General features: G+C 39.8%; 1 protein-coding gene across 7 annotated transcripts in view; it reads left to right on the forward strand.

Moving 5' to 3' along the window:
• Window positions 1–16216, forward strand: part of LOC122557386 (beta-arrestin-1-like) — a 71902-nt gene extending 55686 nt beyond the window's left edge. For all 7 annotated transcript variants that reach the window (XM_087991891.1, XM_087991887.1, XM_043705044.2 and 4 more), the window contains 2 exons: window positions 492–544; window positions 13361–16216. In XM_087991891.1, coding sequence (XP_087848017.1) covers window positions 492–544; window positions 13361–13377 — 70 coding nt within the window. In that variant the 3' untranslated portion in view covers window positions 13378–16216. The remainder of the gene's footprint in view (window positions 1–491; window positions 545–13360) is intronic.
• The last annotated feature ends 2214 nt before the right edge of the window (window positions 16217–18430 follow it).

An 18430-nucleotide genomic window follows, 5' to 3' on the forward strand; every position in this document is an offset into this window, starting at 1 on the left:
GATATATTTCCACGTTAGAATGGGTTTGTGGCTTGGAAGGGCACTTGTAATTGGTGGTGTTCCCATGAGTCTGCTGTCCGTGCCCTTCTAGGTGTTAGACATTGTGGGTTTGGCAGCAGATGATACACACTGCTGCCATTCTACAGCAGTAAAGGAAGAAGTGAATGTTCAAGGTGATTGGGGTATCAATGAATTATATTGCTTTGTCTTTGATGATATTCAATTTCTTGAGTGTTGATGTAACTCTACTCATCCAGCCAAGTGGATAGTGTTTCATAACACTCATGAATTGTGTCCTTGATGGTGGACAAGCATTGCTGAATCAGGAGAATTTTGTCAAATTCCAAGCTTTTGACCTGCTCTTGTAGACACAGTATTTAAATGGCTGATCCAGTGAATTTTGTGGTCAATTGATATTTTTCAGTGGTTAAGCATTCTGATTATTCCAATATTTTCCTCTTTTATGTGACTCTGTTTCTATTTCATTTTAGTGAGGTGTCTGTCGAAATTCCCTTTTACCTGATGCACCCGAAACCTTCGGAGGGTAAGTAATGTTCAGACACCAGAACCCGCTTTTCATTTACACATAGACTAATTCCAACACCAGGAGATCTTACAATCCCAGCTTTAGAGAATACATTATTGAGACGAGTTGTAATCTTGGACCTGATTGTAATCTTCTGCTCGGAGGTGGATTTTAACTGGGCTGAAAATGAGCCATACAGTTCAGCAGCCTGAAGGAAAAGGTGGAATGCGTTTCCTGTCAGGCTAATCTATCAGCTTAAAGCCACAGAAAGAGGTTTTGTTGTTAAGTTCTTTTGTGCAGCCAGAAAATGACAGAAGAATATTCATTCAGGCTCGCAAGGGAAGCTTAGAAATTTCCAGTAAGGCATTGCTCCTACCCCTCTGCTTACCATTCAAGCGAACATCCAAAAGACATTGCTGACAGTTTGGTCTTAATGGGTAATCTCCACTATGTGATTTTTCCATTACCTCCCGCTAACATGCCACCCGTTGTCAAACCACCACCCATTGAAAACGGAATTAAACTCAAGCTACTTACCAGTATTGTACTGTTGTCTTTCTGCTCACTACTGTTAGACCTTTGCATTTTCACAGCCTGACACACTTTTCTTCTCTCCTATATTCCACACCATTTCATGATCATGAAAATAAAATATGGTGGATGATGGAGATCTGAAATCAAAACTGAAAAGGCCAAAAATACTCAACAGATCTGGCAGCATCTGTGGACAGAGAAATAGAGTTAATGTTTCAGCTGTCTGGCCTTCCATTTTGATGAAGTCCACAGACCCAAATGTTTCTTTCCTTCCACAGATGCTGCCATTTCCTCAGAAGCTTTTCCAAAACTATATTAGAGACAAAAAAAAACTGCAGATACTGGAATCCAAAGTAGACAGGCAGGAGGCTGGAAGAGCCTAGCATGCCAGGCAGCATCAGGTGGTGGAGAAGTGGACTTTTCAGGTCCTGAAGAAGGGTTACACCCGAAACATTGATTTCTTCACCTGCTGATGCTGCCTGGCTTGCTGTGTTCTTCCAGCCTCCTGCCTGTCTGCTCTCCAAAACTGCAGACTGTGTAATCTGTCACACAGATTGTTTGTTTAAGTTACTGACTACTCATTTTAAACGTGGTGAGGCCTGGATTATTGTCTTTAATTCTAAGCCTTGTTTTCTAAAATAATGCTTTCACATCCACAAAGAATTCAAATGAAATTTGTAATCTTATACTAATCTTCAGTATTCTGCATCGTATTGTGTTGAGCCTGTCAGAAATGTCCCTTGAAAACTGAAAAATCGGGAAACTTATATCGATGCATACAGGATGAGGAGTTCCATTTAAAATAGACAGAATCAGGAATTAAAACAGAAAATATTGCAGAAAACCAACAGGTCTGGCAGCGTGTGTAGGGAGAGAAACAACATTTACATTTCAAATGCAATACATCTTTTCTTCGGAACCTATATCAACCTCAAAACATTAACTCTGTTTCTCTTTTCTGGCACGCTTCCTAACCTGTTAAATTTCTCCAGCAATTCTTGTTTTGTTTCTCCAAAAGTGGCTGCAATGCTTTGCTTTTATTTAACGTGGAAAATAGCATACATTTTTCCCCCACTTTTCAAAGCAGTGGAAGGTGGGTGGTAGAAAGTAACATATTTGAACTTTAATTTTAGCATCTGCATACATAAATGTTACCATAGGAATTACAGGACTACGATTGTAATCAGAACTACTTCCCCTCCATGATCATAGCGTCCCTACAGTGCGAAAGCAGGGCATTCAACCCATCGAGTCTTCGAAGAGCATCCCACCCAGAACCAACTCCCTACCCTATCCCCATAACCCTACATTTCGCATGGCATATCCACCTAGCCTACACATCCCTGGACACTATGGGCAACTTAGCATAGCCAATCCACCTAACCTGCACATCTTTGGACTGTGCGAGGAAACTGGAGTACCTGAAGGAAACCCTCGAGACATAGGGAGAATATGCAAAGTCCATACACAGTCGCCTGAGGCTGAAATCAAACCTGGGTCCCAAGTGCTGTGAGGCAGCAGTGCTAACCACTGACCCACTGTGTTGCTCTTGGAGTCTTGGCAACTAAAGTTATTCGGACTAATCCAGCCTTTTGATATAGTCACACGATTGACCCTTGCAGCAGACTCAGCCTAGAGGATATATATCACATGGCACTCAGTATTGCTACTGTCTGATAGGTCTTCATTAAAAGTGATCATGAACAAAGTATTGCAGATTTGACATTTGTGAAGTGCCCACTACCACTTACTAACCTGCTATCTTCTCCCTTTTCATTTCTTTCATCGCTTCAATTAATTTCCAGTCAATGTCTGGTAAGTCTGCAATAAAGAAAGAGAGTTGTTCTTGCATGATATATGAATGGGTTACATACTCATTGAAAAACAGTTATTGATCATATCTTGCCTTCAAAATAATGGCACTCACTGTTATAAATAAATAAATGTTGCAACTTCAGAGATGAAGCAGAGGCAAGATTATATGTGAAAATTCAAAATTTCTTGTCTCAGTCACATCAATCAATCATTAGCTTTGTGAAAACTGATTTGCACTAACTGCCATCTTCTCCCTACCACCTCTCACCATGGAAACCGTGAAGTTGCTGTATTCGCACAAGAAATACAAACTAAACCCACTGATGAAAGTTGAATTTTATCTATTTCAGTCAATGGTATATGTGCTTAAATATTATGTCGAACTCTCTATGTTGCCTGATTACTTCAAGTTTTAATTGGTTTGAAGATTTAAAAACTGGAAAACGTAACATAAAATGTCTTTAATTTTCCTTTCTGTTTCTTTTCTATTCTCTTCTTTAATCTAATCATTCTTGCTCTCTTTATTTCCCTCTGTGATTTTACATTGCATTTATCCTTACTAATTTACACTTCCTTCTCAGTCAAGAGTTACAGAGACACACAGCACAGAAGAGGCCCTTTGGCCTATTGAGTCTGATGCTGACCTATTTACACTAGTCCCAGTTTCCAGCACATGGCCCATAGCCGTGAATATTATTATTTCAAATGCACATTCATGTACTTTTTAAAGGTTGTGAGGTTCCCCACCTCAGTCATTATGCTGTCATTACCAAACTCCTTTAATTTTTTTAAAAGTTTAATCATGGGATGTGATCAACCCTGGCCAGGCCAACATTTATTGCCCATGCCTAATTGGCTAGGGGGAAGTTAAGAGTCAACCACATTGCTGTCGGTCTGGAGTCACATGTAGGCCAGACCTGCTAAGGATGGCAGATTGCTTCCCAAAAGTGATCCATAGACAATGGATTCAAGGTCACCAGTAGATTCTTAATTTAAAATATTTACTGAATTCAAATTCCACCATCTGCTGTCGCAAGATTTGAACCCAGAAAATTACCTGGTTACCAGATTAACAGTCTAGCGACAATAGCATTGAGCCATTGATACAGAAGTAAACAGTTGGTTGCCATGCTCACTCAAATTCTGTTATGTTACCAGTTCATGATTTCAGCAACGAGCCACACACAAAAAAAATCAAAAAGGTACAAGATTGGGTTTGACAAATGATAGATGGTATTGGATGTCCTGCCTATGGCTTGTTATATCATAAATCTGCTCCATCATTGCTGACATTAGTTTAGAGGAGGTATACTTCATAAGAAAAGGAGCATTCAATATTCCATGTAAATACACTGTATATAATTTCAAATATATTTCTGTGCTGTACATCTCTAGAACTCTGTGACTCTATGACTCTATCATATATACATATAAAAATATATGTAACTCCTTTCAAAAACTAAGGACATTGTTTTTTAACCAATGAATTACTTTGGAAGAATACATTGTGATTGTTTTAAGTTTAGAAATATGACAGCCAATTTAGAAGCCATAAGGTTCCATAAATAGCAATAAGAGAGACTCCTGGTGTTTCAAACTGGGGGATCAGTATTGGTCAAATCCCCAAATAGAATGGTCATGCTCTTTCTTAAATATTGACACATTTCTGTCTACCTAAGAGAAGTGGAGATTTACTGTCTCACCCAAAGTACCGACATCACTGACTGTGTTAGAGACAAAAAAACTGCAGATGCTAGAATCCAAGGAAGACAAGCAGGTGGCTGGAAGAACACAGCAAGCCAGACAGCATCAGGTTTCAGGTGTAAAGCTTCTTCAGTATAGCATTCGCTCAGTACTGGACTGAAGTGTCAGAGTGGATTAAATACTCACATTATTATGCTTAAGATGTACTGGTCTTGTGTTCTTGAAATGAATAGTAGTTCAGCTAAAAGTAAACATCTTTGGTTTGCTTGACAAACAGATTCACTCAGAAGTTGGAAACATAGTGGAGCTTGCCTATTATTGGAGAAAGTAAACTGGAACATGATTTAAGTATGTTTACAGCTGTAAGAAAGATAGTCAAGTAAAGTACCAGAGGGAAGATAGGGAAACTTTTTTGATTCATCAAATTATTATGATGTGACATGCACTGGCGTAAAAGCTGATGGAAGCAGATTCACTCATAACTTGTAAACAGAATTTGGGTAAGTAATTGAAAAGAAAGTGTGAGGTGATGAAGAAAGAACTAGTGAATAGGATTAATGGGAAATTTCAAAGAGCCAGCTCAGGTACCATAAGCTCAATAACCTCCTTCTACGTTGTGGCATTTTATTTCCAGATTTCCAATTTTCCAGACTGAGATATATTGGCCTCTCTCTGTCCCTGCAGGTTATACTTCACTCCATACATTGCTGACCTGATCTGCACCATCATCTCTATCCATTTTCTGGATCCTGTGTAAATACATGGCAATGATTTTTCTCTGTAGTTACTCCATTTGAGTATTATCTGCTGCAGTTTTATCTCAGTGATTTTATGCTGACCTGGTCTCTAAGTTGTTCCACTACTCCCACAGTTTGCTTAATAGGATAATGAATATGTGTCAAATCCACATTTGTAAAGCACTGAGAGTGATGGCTTTTTATTTAAAATGTAAAGAGAAGAGCACATCCTGTTAACTAAGAGCACAAAATGGAAACATCTTGGTAATTCTGGCTGCATCTTTTCTAAACCTAGGCTTGCCCTGATTTAGTGTGATTCCATCATCCCAATTTAAACTAATGCTCATATTTAGCACAAATAGCCCAGGCCATGTCGAGCTCTGGTCTTGCATTTTTTTTAAAATTTCCAACAGAATTCCATTCATTTATTTGAATCAAAAAGACCAGGAACAATCAAGTCTGTTCTCCACACTGCTCTGATCTCATTTTCTCTCAGCTGGTCTTCTATGATTTTTGCAGGCTTGCCGCTCTGCAAAGCCCTGTCCTTATGGCTGTTCTCTTATTAAAGACGATTAAGTTGGATGTTTAGCCAGTTGAGAGGACACTGCTGAATATTATCCTTTCCAAATCCTAGGGCTCTATAATTGGCCATATAATTACAGATTAAATTTCTTGCTTCAGCACCAAAGATCTTAGGGTTGAAAATGCTTTATTTTTTCAATGCGGATTTTCATCATAGAACATAGAAAAATAAGGACAGAAGTAGGCCATTCAGCTCATCGAGCCTGTTCTACCACTCAATGAGATCCTGGCTGATCTGTGCCCTAACTCCATATATGTGCCTTTGCTTAACAAAAATTTATCTATGGCTGATTTAAAAATTAACATCTGATTCTGCATCCACTGCTGTTTATGGATATTCCAAACATCTACCACCCTTCATGTATACAGGTGCTTCCTAATCTCTCCTGAATGGTCTGGCCCTAATTCTCAGACTATGTACCCTTGTTATACATTTCCCATAGTTTTTTTTATCTACCCTATTTTATCCTTTTAATATTTCAAAGACTTTGTTCAGATCCACCCTTTAACCTTCTAAATTCTGAAGAAAACAGGCTCATTTGGTCTAATCTCTCCTCATAAATTAACTCCTGAAGGCCAGCTATCATCGAGCCTACTAATTTTGGTCAGTCAGTTCTGTGGTAACTTTTGGATTGTAAAAATCTTGGGTAAACAATGTCCATTTATTTGAAATTGCTACTTGTTGCTTCTATAAAAACAGGAAGAGAGTCAGCAGGTCTGGCTGGATCTGTGTGATGATAAACAGGGTTAATGACTCTAATCCAAAATGACCCTTCTTCAAGAATTTTGTCCTGATTACAACAAGATAAAAACTTTGGCAACACGCTTTATTTTTCTGCAATATCGGCAAAATATTGGTGGTCATTGGTAATTGGTGTCAGGAGATACATTTTTCATGAGACAAACCAAGATTTATATTTAAGTGCTGGAGGCTTGGGAATGTGGAAGAGCAAAGGATTTCAGATCTGGCTTCATTAGAGCAGTGCTTCCCAAAGTGAGAGTTGTGACGTCAAATGATGTCATGGATTGAAATTTTTAGGTACAAGATAGTTACAGCTGCCATGGATCATGGGAATCAGAGCAGGAGTCAGCCAGTCAGTCCCTCAAGCCTGTTCCGCCATTCAATAAGATCCAGGCTGATCTGTGGCCTAACTCCATATGTCTGCCTTGGGCTCATATCTCTTGATACCCTTGCTTATTAAAAATGTGTCTATCTCAGATTTAAATCTAATAATTGAATTAGCATTGACCACTGCCTGAGGGAGAGAGTTCCAAACCTTCTCTACTCTTTGCACATAGAAGTGCTTTCTAACATCACTCCTGAATGGCTTGACCCTATTTATAGACTCATAGTCATAGAGATGTACAGCACGGAAGCAGATCCTTTGGTCCAGCTTGTCCATGCTGACCAGATATCCCAACCCAACCTAGTCCCACCTTCCAGCACCCGGCCCATATCCCTCAAATCCCTTCCTATTCATATACCCATCCAGATTTCTTTTAAGCGCTGCAATTGTACTCGCCTCCACCACTTCCTATGGCAGCTCATTCCATATACGTACCACCCTCTGCATGAAAAAGTTGCCCCTTAGGTCTCTTTTATATCTTTCCCCTCTCACCCTAAACCTATGCCCTCTAGTTCTGGACTCCCTCATCTTAGACTATCCCCCCTGGTTATAGAATCTTCATTGAGTGGAAATTGTTTATCTTCATCTCACCCTCCTTACCTGAAGACCTCAATTATATCACCCATTAACCTTCTAAACTCTCGAGAATAAATACCTAATTTGTCTTATCTCTCTTTGTAACTTAACTCCTGAAGTGCAGATATTATTCTTGTAAACCTGCGTTGAACTCCCTCCAGGGCCAAAACATCCTTCCTAAGGTGTGGTGCACAGACCTGCTCAGTGTATTCTAAGTGGGGTCTAACTGCAGCATATGCCTGCAATGTTATATTCCAGCCATTTAGATATGAAGTCTATCATTCTATTAATCTTCCTGGCTACTTTCTGCAGCTGTTCATGGTATTTTAAAGAGCTATGCACCTGAACCCCAAAATCCTGTTGGATATCCACTGTATTTAAATTTGTGCCTCCTAAAAGCAACCCTGATCTAATCTTTTCTCAGTCCAACATGGATAGCCTCATACTTGCTAATATTAAAATTCATTTGCCTCAGCTTTTCCCATTCATCTAGTCTATCAAAATCTTGTAATCATTTTATGCTGTTGTCAACTCTGTCTACAATGCTGCCTAATTTTGTGTCATCAGAAAATTTGATATTTGATTTTTTTCAGCCATTATCTAATTAATGAATATTGTAAATAATTGAGACACCAACACAGCTCCCTACAGGAGCCCAAGAGTCACATTGTGCCAATTTGAGTACTACCCTATTATCCCAACTTTGTTTCCTGCCTCTCAAACATTTTCCTAAGTCAGTAATTTGCCCTCAGTTCCTTCGGCCTCCCCTTAACTAATAGTTTCATGTGTGGGACTTTATCAACAGTCTTCTGGAAGTCCACATAAACAACATCCATCGATTTACGTCTATCTACCACCTTTGTCACCTCTTCAAAAATCTCTGAGGTTTGTCAGGCATGACTACCCTACATAAATACATACTGACTCTCCATGAAATTTTTTGAAGTGAAGAGTTATCCTTGCTTATAGATTCCAGCAATGTCTCCACCCACAGATGTCAGGCTAACTGACCTGAAATTTCCTCGTTTCCCTCTGTCATCCTTCTTAAAGAGAAGGATAACATGATTGAATTTCGAAACTAGAGATACAACTCCCGAATCCTGGGAATCTGAAAGATTATGGCTAGGGCATTGGCATTGTGCTCTATTATCTCCTTTAACACCCGTGGATGGAAATCATCAGCTCCAGGATATTTGTCACTCTTCAATTCCATTAATCTCTGTATTATTGATGAACTGAGAAAAATGAATGTGAGGCAGCTTTGAGTCTGTGCAATTTTATTTTGCTTTCGAATTGTTGGCATTGTTCCAGTGACCCACATTGAGACTTAGCTCCTGTAACCTCAAAAAGGTACATAGAACATAGAACATAGAAGAATACAGCGCAGTACAGGCCCTTTGGCCCTCGATGTTGCGCCGATCCAAGCCCACCTAACCTATACTAACCCACTATCCTCCATATACCTATCCAATGCCCGCTTAAATGCCCATAAAGAGGGAGAGTCCACCACTGCTACTGGCAGGGCATTCCATGAACTTACGACTCGCTGAGTGAAGAACCTACCCCTAACTTCAGTCCTATATCTACCCCCCCTTAATTTAAAGCTATGCCCCCTTGTAATACCCGACTCCATACGCGGGAAAAGGTTCACACTGTCAACCCTATCTAACCCCCTAATCATCTTGTACACCTCAATCAAGTCACCCCTAAACCTTCTTTTCTCTAATGAAAACAGCCCCAAGTGTCTCAGTCTTTCCTCATACGATCTTCCTTCCATACCAGGCAACATCCTGGTAAACCTCCTCTGCACCCGTTCCAGTGCCTCCACATCCTTCCTATAGTATGGCGACCAAAACTGCACACAATATTCCAGATGCGGCCGCACCAGAGTCTTATACAACTGCATCATGACCTCAGGACTCCGGAACTCAATTCCTCTACCAATAAAAGCCAGTACGCCATATGCCTTCCTCACCGCACTATTTACCTGGGTGGCAACTTTCAGAGATCTGTGTACATGGACACCAAGATCCCTCTGCTCATCCACACTACCAAGTATCCGACCATTAGCCCAGTACCCCATCTTTTTGTTATTCTTCCCAAAGTGAATCACCTCACACTTAGCTACATTGAATTCCATTTGCCACCTTTCTGCCCAGCTCTGCAGCTTCTCTATATCCTGCTGTAACCTGCCACATCCTTCCTCACTGTCAACAACTCCTCCGACTTTCGTATCATCCGCAAACTTGCTCACCCAAACTTCTAACCCCTCTTCCAGGTCATTTATAAAAATGACAAACAGCAATGGTCCCAAAACAGATCCTTGCGGAACACCGCTAGTGACGGCACTCCATGAAGAAACTTTGCCATCAACTACTACCCTCTGTCTTCTTCCATCCAGCCAATTCCTAATCCAAACCACCAACTCACCCTCAATGCCATATCTCCGTATTTTCTGCAGTACCTACCATGGGGAACCTTATCAAACGCCTTACTAAAATCCATATATACCACATCTACCGCTTTCCCCTCATCAACCTCCTTCGTCACCTTTTCAAAGAATTCAATAAGGTTTGTGAGGCACGACCTGCCCTTCACAAAACCATGCTGACTATCCTTGATCACATTATTCCTATCCAGATGTGCATAAATCCTATCCCTTACAATTCTCTCTAAGACTTTGCCCACAACAGAAGTGAGACTCACCGGCCTATAGTTACTAGGGTTATCCCTACTCCCCTTTTTGAACAAGGGAACCACATTTGCTAGGGAACACATACACTTAACATATTTCCACAAAACTATGAAATCTGTTCATAATCCTCTATTTATTCCATGTCTCTTCCTTTAACAGGTCTCTGACTTTCATAGTTCACCTTTCTACCCCCAGGCACCTTCACACTTGCCCTGGTCTTGCAGCTCATACCCTGTCCCTCCCCCCATAGAGTCCCAATTCTCACTGAGAGGTCACGACAATTTTCCAGGCCAGAAATGGGGCTCCAGTGGGAAAAGCATTGGGATATTTTGCAATGTTTTTATTTTCCAATGTCTTAAATGGACAGGACTATTTAAATGATCCAGGTAGATACTAACCTTTAGACCAAGGCATATGGAACACAAAAGTTGCCATGTACTAAGAAATCTACGTGAAATCCCCATTGAGTCATTTGAGTACTATGTATCATTTTTGCATCCATGTTTTAGAGTCATGAAGCAATAGGAAGAAGATAGTGCAGATTCATTAGGTTCTGGTTTGAGAAAATACAGATACATATACAAAGACAGAGTTTAAAAAATTGAGGCTCCATTTGTCAGGCAATATGCAGGGATTTGAGGCAGGATTTTAGACAGGGTATACGGAAATAGACTGTCTCCAGCATTGGTGATTCCAGAACAACCACACATGGAGAAAAGAAAAGAACCAAGGAAGAGAAAAAACCAAATAAGCATTTTATTTCCCTCCTGATTTCAGGTTAGTTGGGTTTAGAAATGTAGTTGGACGCCAAGGTGTCATTGTACTCTAATTTCCAAATTTAGAAAATGGGCTTACAGAAAGAAAGAATCCTAGAGCTCAGGGAGTAGAGAGAGGGTGCTGGGGACACTGTGGGCACTGGGGGCCCAGGTTCTATTGGGCAGACAGCATGGAAGGAATGGTCTGGTGGCATCTTGTGCCCTGGATGCCCTTTCCTTCCCACATTTTCTTCGCGTACACGTTTAAAAACACACAGTGAGCTCACTCCGGTTTCACTGCCCACATCAGCTAGATTGGCACGGGCAGGAGTTTGTCCAGGATCAATTGAGTTTTCAAAGTCACAACTGAGCCTCAATTGCACATCTGCATCTGGGGACAGGGCTGCTGACCTCTGGCACTTGCCCACATTCCATATTACTGGGATGGGCAAGAAGAATGGCAGGCTGGGCCCCTGACCTATTTTACATGCTCTGCCCGTCCCCCCTAAAAAAAACAATGAGGCTGCATGTAATATCCACCCATTCCATGCAGAGTGCTATAATGGCTTTTCAAATGAAAGTGACAGCAACTTTCAGGACAAGTCGTGTGACCATGGTTAACCAGAGCCATGCACTTACATTTCTTCAAATAACCCAACCAGTCAAATTATAGAACCTTCAGGATGGAGTCAAATTGGGTGCCATAGAGGCGATTGCCCCGGGGTGTGGGGAGGAACATTGGAGATCATCTTAGAAGGCCAGGCAGGAAGGGAGCACCCAGCGTGAGGAGGGGGTGGGAACAGCACACCCAAGGGCTTTTTCCCAAAACGTTGATTTTCCTGCTCCTCGGATGCTGCCTGACCTGCTGTGCTTTTCCAGCACCACTCTAATCTAGACTCTGATTTCCAGCATCTGCAGTCCTCACTTTTGCCATTAATGGTGGATCCTGGGCTTGAGCTTGAGCTGGAGAACCTCCTAGGTTTTCCCCTTGTCCCTTTACCCCAATAAGGGAATGAAGGGTTATTGAGAAAAGGCAGGAATGGGAAGTTGAGATTTATCAAATCAGCCATGATCTCGTTGAATAAGAGAGGAGACCTGATGGGCTGAATAGTTTATTTCTGCTCCTACAGCTGATTGTCTGTCCCTGAAACTCTCCCACTGACCTCAAATTGTGGCCAGGAAGTGGCTTTGTGGGTGTTAATTGCCTTTTGAAGGACCTCAAGTGGGATAAAGGCAACTATGCTGCCCAAAGCCAACCAATCACAAACAAAACTGTCAACTGGTCAGGGGCAGATGCAGGTGAGAATGCAGAGGAATAGGTACCTGAGACATTTTAATCCCTCACCCCACTCTCCAGCCTGCAAGCACACTGGGCTGCAATACTCTGCCCTAAATAGAAACTTAGAAGATAGGAGGAGGCCATTCAGCCCTTTGAGCCTGCTCCGCCATTTATCATGATCATGGCTGATCATCTAACTCAATAGCCTAATCCTGCTTTCTCCCTGTAACCTTTGGTCCCATTTGTCCTCAGTGCTATATCTAACCACCCCTTGAATCCATCCAATGTTTCGGCATCAATTGCTTCTTGTGGTAATGAAGTCCACAGGCTCACCATTCTTTGGTGAAGAAAAGTCTCCTCATCTCTGTCCTAAATAGTCCACTCAGAGTCCTCAGACTGTGACCCCTGGTTCTGGATGCACTCACCATCAAGAACATCCTGCCTGCATCTACCCTGTCTAGACCTGTTAGAATTTTATAAGTCTCTATGAGATTCCCCCTCACTCATCTGAACTTCAGTGAAAGGAATCCTAACCTTGTCAATCTCTCATCATATGTCAGTCCCGCCATCCCTGGAAACAGCCTGATAAACCTTGGCTGCACTCCCTCGAGAGCAAGAGCATCCTTCCTCAGAAAAAGAGACCAAAACTGCAGACAATACTCTAGGTGTGGCCTCACCAAGGCTCTGTATAACTGCAGCAACACATCCCTGATCCTATACTCGAAACCTCTCACAATGAAGGCCAACATACCATTTGCCTTCTTTATATTTAGTTGTTTCACAATATCATTAAAGTGTTAAAATGTTGCAAGACGCTTGAGTGCTTTTTACAATATAGTAATTAAAAATGGTTCACAATATTGACAAGAGTATGTCATTAAAACCTGAACGTCTTCAACTAGAATTAAGCCTCCTTGAGGATTGGCATATTGATTTACATCAAGTTTTTCTAATATGCCAAGAACCATGAAATCATTGGTGAAGCTGCAATTGAAAAAGTTGAAAAAACTTGCATTCCCTTTTCTCCTAGTGCTGAAGACATTGTGATTGAAGAATTCAATCGTCCAAAGCTTGATGAAGAACAAGATGATGAAGATGAAGAACACGCAGCCACGGAAGGAGAAAATTAAATGCAGGAAATCAGATGGACAGCAGTCAGGAGGTCTTAAGTTCGTGCATGGTTTTGAGATGCTCAATCAGATTATCAAAAACTAACCAGAAACTTTCCTTCCTATCCAAGAACATACTCTTTCAGGGTAGTCATCCATCCAGTTTTAAGTTGTGCCATCTGGTGTTTGGCAATGCTATTGGAATGCTTCTGAAGCATATGATAGACACCCTTCATCACCAAGAACACAGATTGGAGATTTAAGCCCATTGTCCATATGGTGGCATACTGGTAATGTTATTGAGCTTGGGACCTATCAAGTGGGCTATCAAGGAACAACAGGGCAAGACCTAACTGCTAGTGAAATTTGATTTCAGTCAATGTAAAATCTGGAATTTAAAGGTCATCTTAGTAAAGGTGATCATGATCCTACAGTTAGTTGTTTAAAAGACTCATCTGGTTCATTGTTGTTCTTTCCAGCCTGTCAGGAAGGAATTTTGTTGCCCTTACCTGACTGGATTATATGTGTCTCCAGACCCACGGCAATGTGGCTGGCACCCAGCTTCCCTTTGAAATAGCCTATGTAGCTACCTAATTACAAATGGGCAACAAATAGGGTAGGGGGAATGGGTCTGGGTGGTCGGAGGGTCGGTGTGAACTTGTTGGGCAGAATGGCCTGTTTCCATACTGTATGGATTCTGTGATTCCACGATTCTATGAAATGTTGGCCTTGCCAGTGGCACCCACACGCCACCAAGGAATTTTTAAAAATGCAATTTTTCAATCATTTAATACTTGTAATATAAAATACAACACTCAGCTCCATTTATAATCTGTGTTGCTGGTTGGACAGGCTGTCTGACACTACACTAGTTGAGAAAGGTTCTCTTTCAAGTCTTCTACTTCAGTAGGAAGTTGACTTTTCCACTTTCCTCTGCTTCTTAGAGGAAGATCAGAATAGAAGGAGACCATTCAATCTGATTCCACAAAGTAAATTAATGCTAATCTGCATCTTAAACTCCGTTTATCAGCTTTAGTTGATATCCCTTAATGCCCTTGCTTAACGTAAGTCTATCAATCTTATGTTTGAAATTTTTAATAGATCCAGCATCAATAAATTTTTGGGGAGAAATGTCCAGATTTTGCTACTTTTTCATGTGGAGTGTGAAATTTAGATCTAGTAGTTAATCACGCTTTCAGTCAATTTTCAACATTGAAAATAACGTTGGAATTCAAGACATGGTTGGTTCACTGTCTAGTCGATTCTATTCCCATCCCACTTTGGATTTGAATAAATGTAATGACTCTGGTACATTTTAGATGACTTGTCATAGCAAACCATTAAAAAAAGGGTATTTTTTTTCTGATCAGTAAAATTCAGCTAAAGCATGTTGTTCAGGTTTACAGTTCAATGTTCTGAGTTCATTTTTCAAGTAGCACTAACGCTTTCAAAGTGATGTTCAGAAGAAATATTTAGTATTAAACAAGCTTTTTAAAAATCTTTCTATTCCCATCAGTGATATCAAGATAACCAAAGTGAGTGATGTAAAAATGTCCACTCATTGCCACTCTGGGACCCTCAATGTCCAGTTTTAGCATCCAGTTGACCTTTTTTAGTTTTTGACTCCAAATTATCTGATATGGCTGATATGTCCAAACAGACTGTCTACTTTAAAGTTACCCATCACTCAATTTATGATCCCTTGTTTTACTTTTCTAATTTGTTTTGGTTAATTTGCATATTTGGTCATTTATATAAACAAATGAAGTTTTGTACTTTCTTCTGATTTGCAGATCTTAACTTGCTGTAAAAGCATATTTTAGTTCAACTCCTGAATACCTCAGATCTGTCCTATTGGTCACCTTTGTAAGACACACAAAGCATTTTGTGGTTGGTGTGGTATCCAAAATTGAACAGAGTATATTGTAATGCCTCAGTACAGCTCGTGCTGATTGGCTCTCTATTCCAGAGTGGATCTTGGTTTTCTAATGAATTTTGTTTAATTGCCACTTTGTATAAATATTGGAAAGTGGCAATTCTCCTTGAATAAGCTCTCTTTCTAAGTTGTGCTGCACTAAGTGAATCCAATTTGCGGTACACTTACCAGAACATGTTTTGATCAACATGTAATGCAATGTTAAATTTAACTAGTAATTTGGAAAAAATATATATATACAATATTATTGCAGCTAATTTCTAGTTGACTGAGCTCAAAATGAATAAATAAATGTCTAGTTTTGGTACATTTTGTTAGTCTGCTGCGCTGCTCAGTAAGTCTAGTGGGTGGACAATTCGTTGTTTTGTATATCTGGTGCTGTCACTACATGAAATGAATGGATAATAGCTTCATCATGGTAGCAAATGACTGAGCTAAGAAAATTGTTTCTTTTGACAGTATCTAAATGTAATATTTAAGTAAACTGAGACTTTTAAATCAAAATAGAATAAGTTTGACTCCCAAGAAGATGTAGCTATGAGAATGGGTTAGGGATAATACTTTAGACATTAATTTTAGCTTCTGTTAAAATAGCAAAATACTAATCAGTGACGGTTCTTTGAAATGACGTGATGTGCTGTCATTGTTCAAGGATAATGTTTATTAGGTAGTGAGATTTGATTGCTTTATCAACTAAACCCATTTGAAGTAATAACAATTCCCAATTAGAAAGAATTCTCACAGCTAATATATTTAAACTGTCAACTAATTTTGTATGTCTTTAAGTAATTTAGTTTGTGATTGCCATTAAATGTTACAATAAAGTAAATACAGTTGCAGAGCCATCTTCACACTAGTCAATACTTATAAATTATTGAATATAATCTTTTCTGAATGTCATTAAGTGAAAGCAGCAAATTTGTATTCGATTTCTCTGATTTTTTTTCTCCCTATAATATTTTATCTTTGTCTGTGATTCAGATTTGTTCACACTCGGGGTTTCCATTGATGGTCATGAGATAGTCCTCTGCTACAAGAGTCCTGGTTATCCCTGCTTTCATGCCGACCTCAATGACATCTTCAATGCTATCTGTTCTATTTTGCTGATGTCCAAGTTAAATTCAGCTAACTCAACACTGATTCGAACCAAACCACGGGGTTTGTTATTACTCAATATAGAACCCACAGAGTCACTGGGGAGATCAAGTGGTGAAATGTTAAACAGAGATTTCTGGGGTTTTGGGCAAAATGCATCACTTTCAGAAACAAATAAAAATGAAATGAAATCTGCACTTCATACTAATCTCCATGAGATGGCCACAGATTCTCATATTTGAGCTGTTCCTCCAGTAGAGTTCCACCAGAACACTGCACTGGAAATTAAATACTTTGATAATATGGTAGGATTTTTTAAGAACCAGCTAATAATGTTAACTAAATAGTTGACCATTAAAGAATTTAAGAAATAATGATCAGGATACTGAATCTCAGAATGTGGAATCTTATATGTTAAATGTATAACTAATGACTTTTATTCCAAAGAATTTGTTGTTGAGGATTTTGTTTTTCCAGTTGAAGGTGACTAGGTAACTTCTGGGTGAAATCTTTTTAATCCTGCAGCAGACAGTTATCAAAAAAAGAGTTGCGTCAAATGTACAACCCTCAGGTAGTACTTGGCAAAATTATATCAAAATCACTGCATTCATTTAACAAATAATTTACATAATTAGAAGAACTGCTGGATAAAATAAGAGTAAAAGGCAGGCAGTCCAATAATTCTTTTCCTCAACCTGATTTACTGTCTTAACCTTTTTGTACCCTTCCTTATGCCATTAATATTGTGATGGGCATCATACCTTCAAGCCTGCCTTTATTTGTTCAGTTACGCAATCCCACTCAGTTCTGTCACTGTATATATTTAGTTAACGTTGGTCATCACTCTTTCTCAAGAATCCAAACCTATGCAACTTGTCATCTCCTTCACCCTGCTCTGTTGCTTTTGGGTTGAGAGTGATGTCACATTTATTGTCCAGTGGTGGATATTCTTCAAAGCAGTGAATGTACAACCAAGTGGCTTGATCGATCACTCCAGTGGGCATTAAATCGCAACCATCTGATATTGACTAACGTCACATTTGGGTCTGGCAGGTATGGCTGGAAGGTCTCAATGGCTATTAAAAATCTCTGTTGGGCCTTTACTGGTGAATTTCTTTTTTTTTCTCGCATTAAACCACAATTCAATTGAATTAATAAAATCAATTATATTGCTATGATGCAGAGCGAAATCCTAAACCCTGGGCTTCTCGTCTAGAAACATATTCATTATCCACATTGCCTTTGTATCTTTTAAACCTAATTTTTAAACCCTAAGCTAAGTGCATAACTTACAGACCATGCTTTTATTTATCATCTTCCTTTCTCCTCTTTTTTTAACTGTGATGGTCTCCTTGAGGGTCTAGCTTTTCCATTCAGTCTTATTTTATCCTGACAGCAACAACTCTATTCTGAATGGATTACCACTACTGTTAAGATGTCATTGATCAGAAGATCAAATTTCATTTGTTTAAGTCCTTCATGTAGATTTCATCGCAAGGAAATGCATTGAGAAAATCAATCTGCTGAACAATGCCTCTATGTCCATCATCAGAAAAGTTAGCACAGCCATTAACAAATTTGCTTTTCCTGTTGATGACTTGATTGCAAAAAATGAAAAAATACCCGTCATGCAAAAAAGAAGTTTATTTTAAAAAATATATGTCCTGTGACTGTGTTGCTCACAAGAATCATATCTGCATCCTGTCTTAATTCACCCACCTTGAACTACGCTACAACTCCACCCAGCCCCAGGGTCACAACTGGGTCATCCCAGCCCCCCCCCCCCCCCCCCCCCCCCCCCCGGTTCCTAAACATTCTAGGTCTTATTCAACTCCACTCAATATAGTTTATAGAATGAAATGAACGAGGGAGACAGATATTTGACAAGTTGACGAACTCTGAGCTGCCATCCATGTAACACACCATTTTGACTTGGAGATATGTTTGTGTTCTTTCAGCA

The sequence above is a fragment of the Chiloscyllium plagiosum genome, unplaced genomic scaffold (genome assembly GCF_037043375.1).
Source record: "Chiloscyllium plagiosum isolate Xiang-an unplaced genomic scaffold, Cpla_swu_hap1 HiC_scaffold_11, whole genome shotgun sequence".
In the NCBI taxonomy this organism is placed as follows: Eukaryota; Metazoa; Chordata; class Chondrichthyes; order Orectolobiformes; family Hemiscylliidae; genus Chiloscyllium; species Chiloscyllium plagiosum.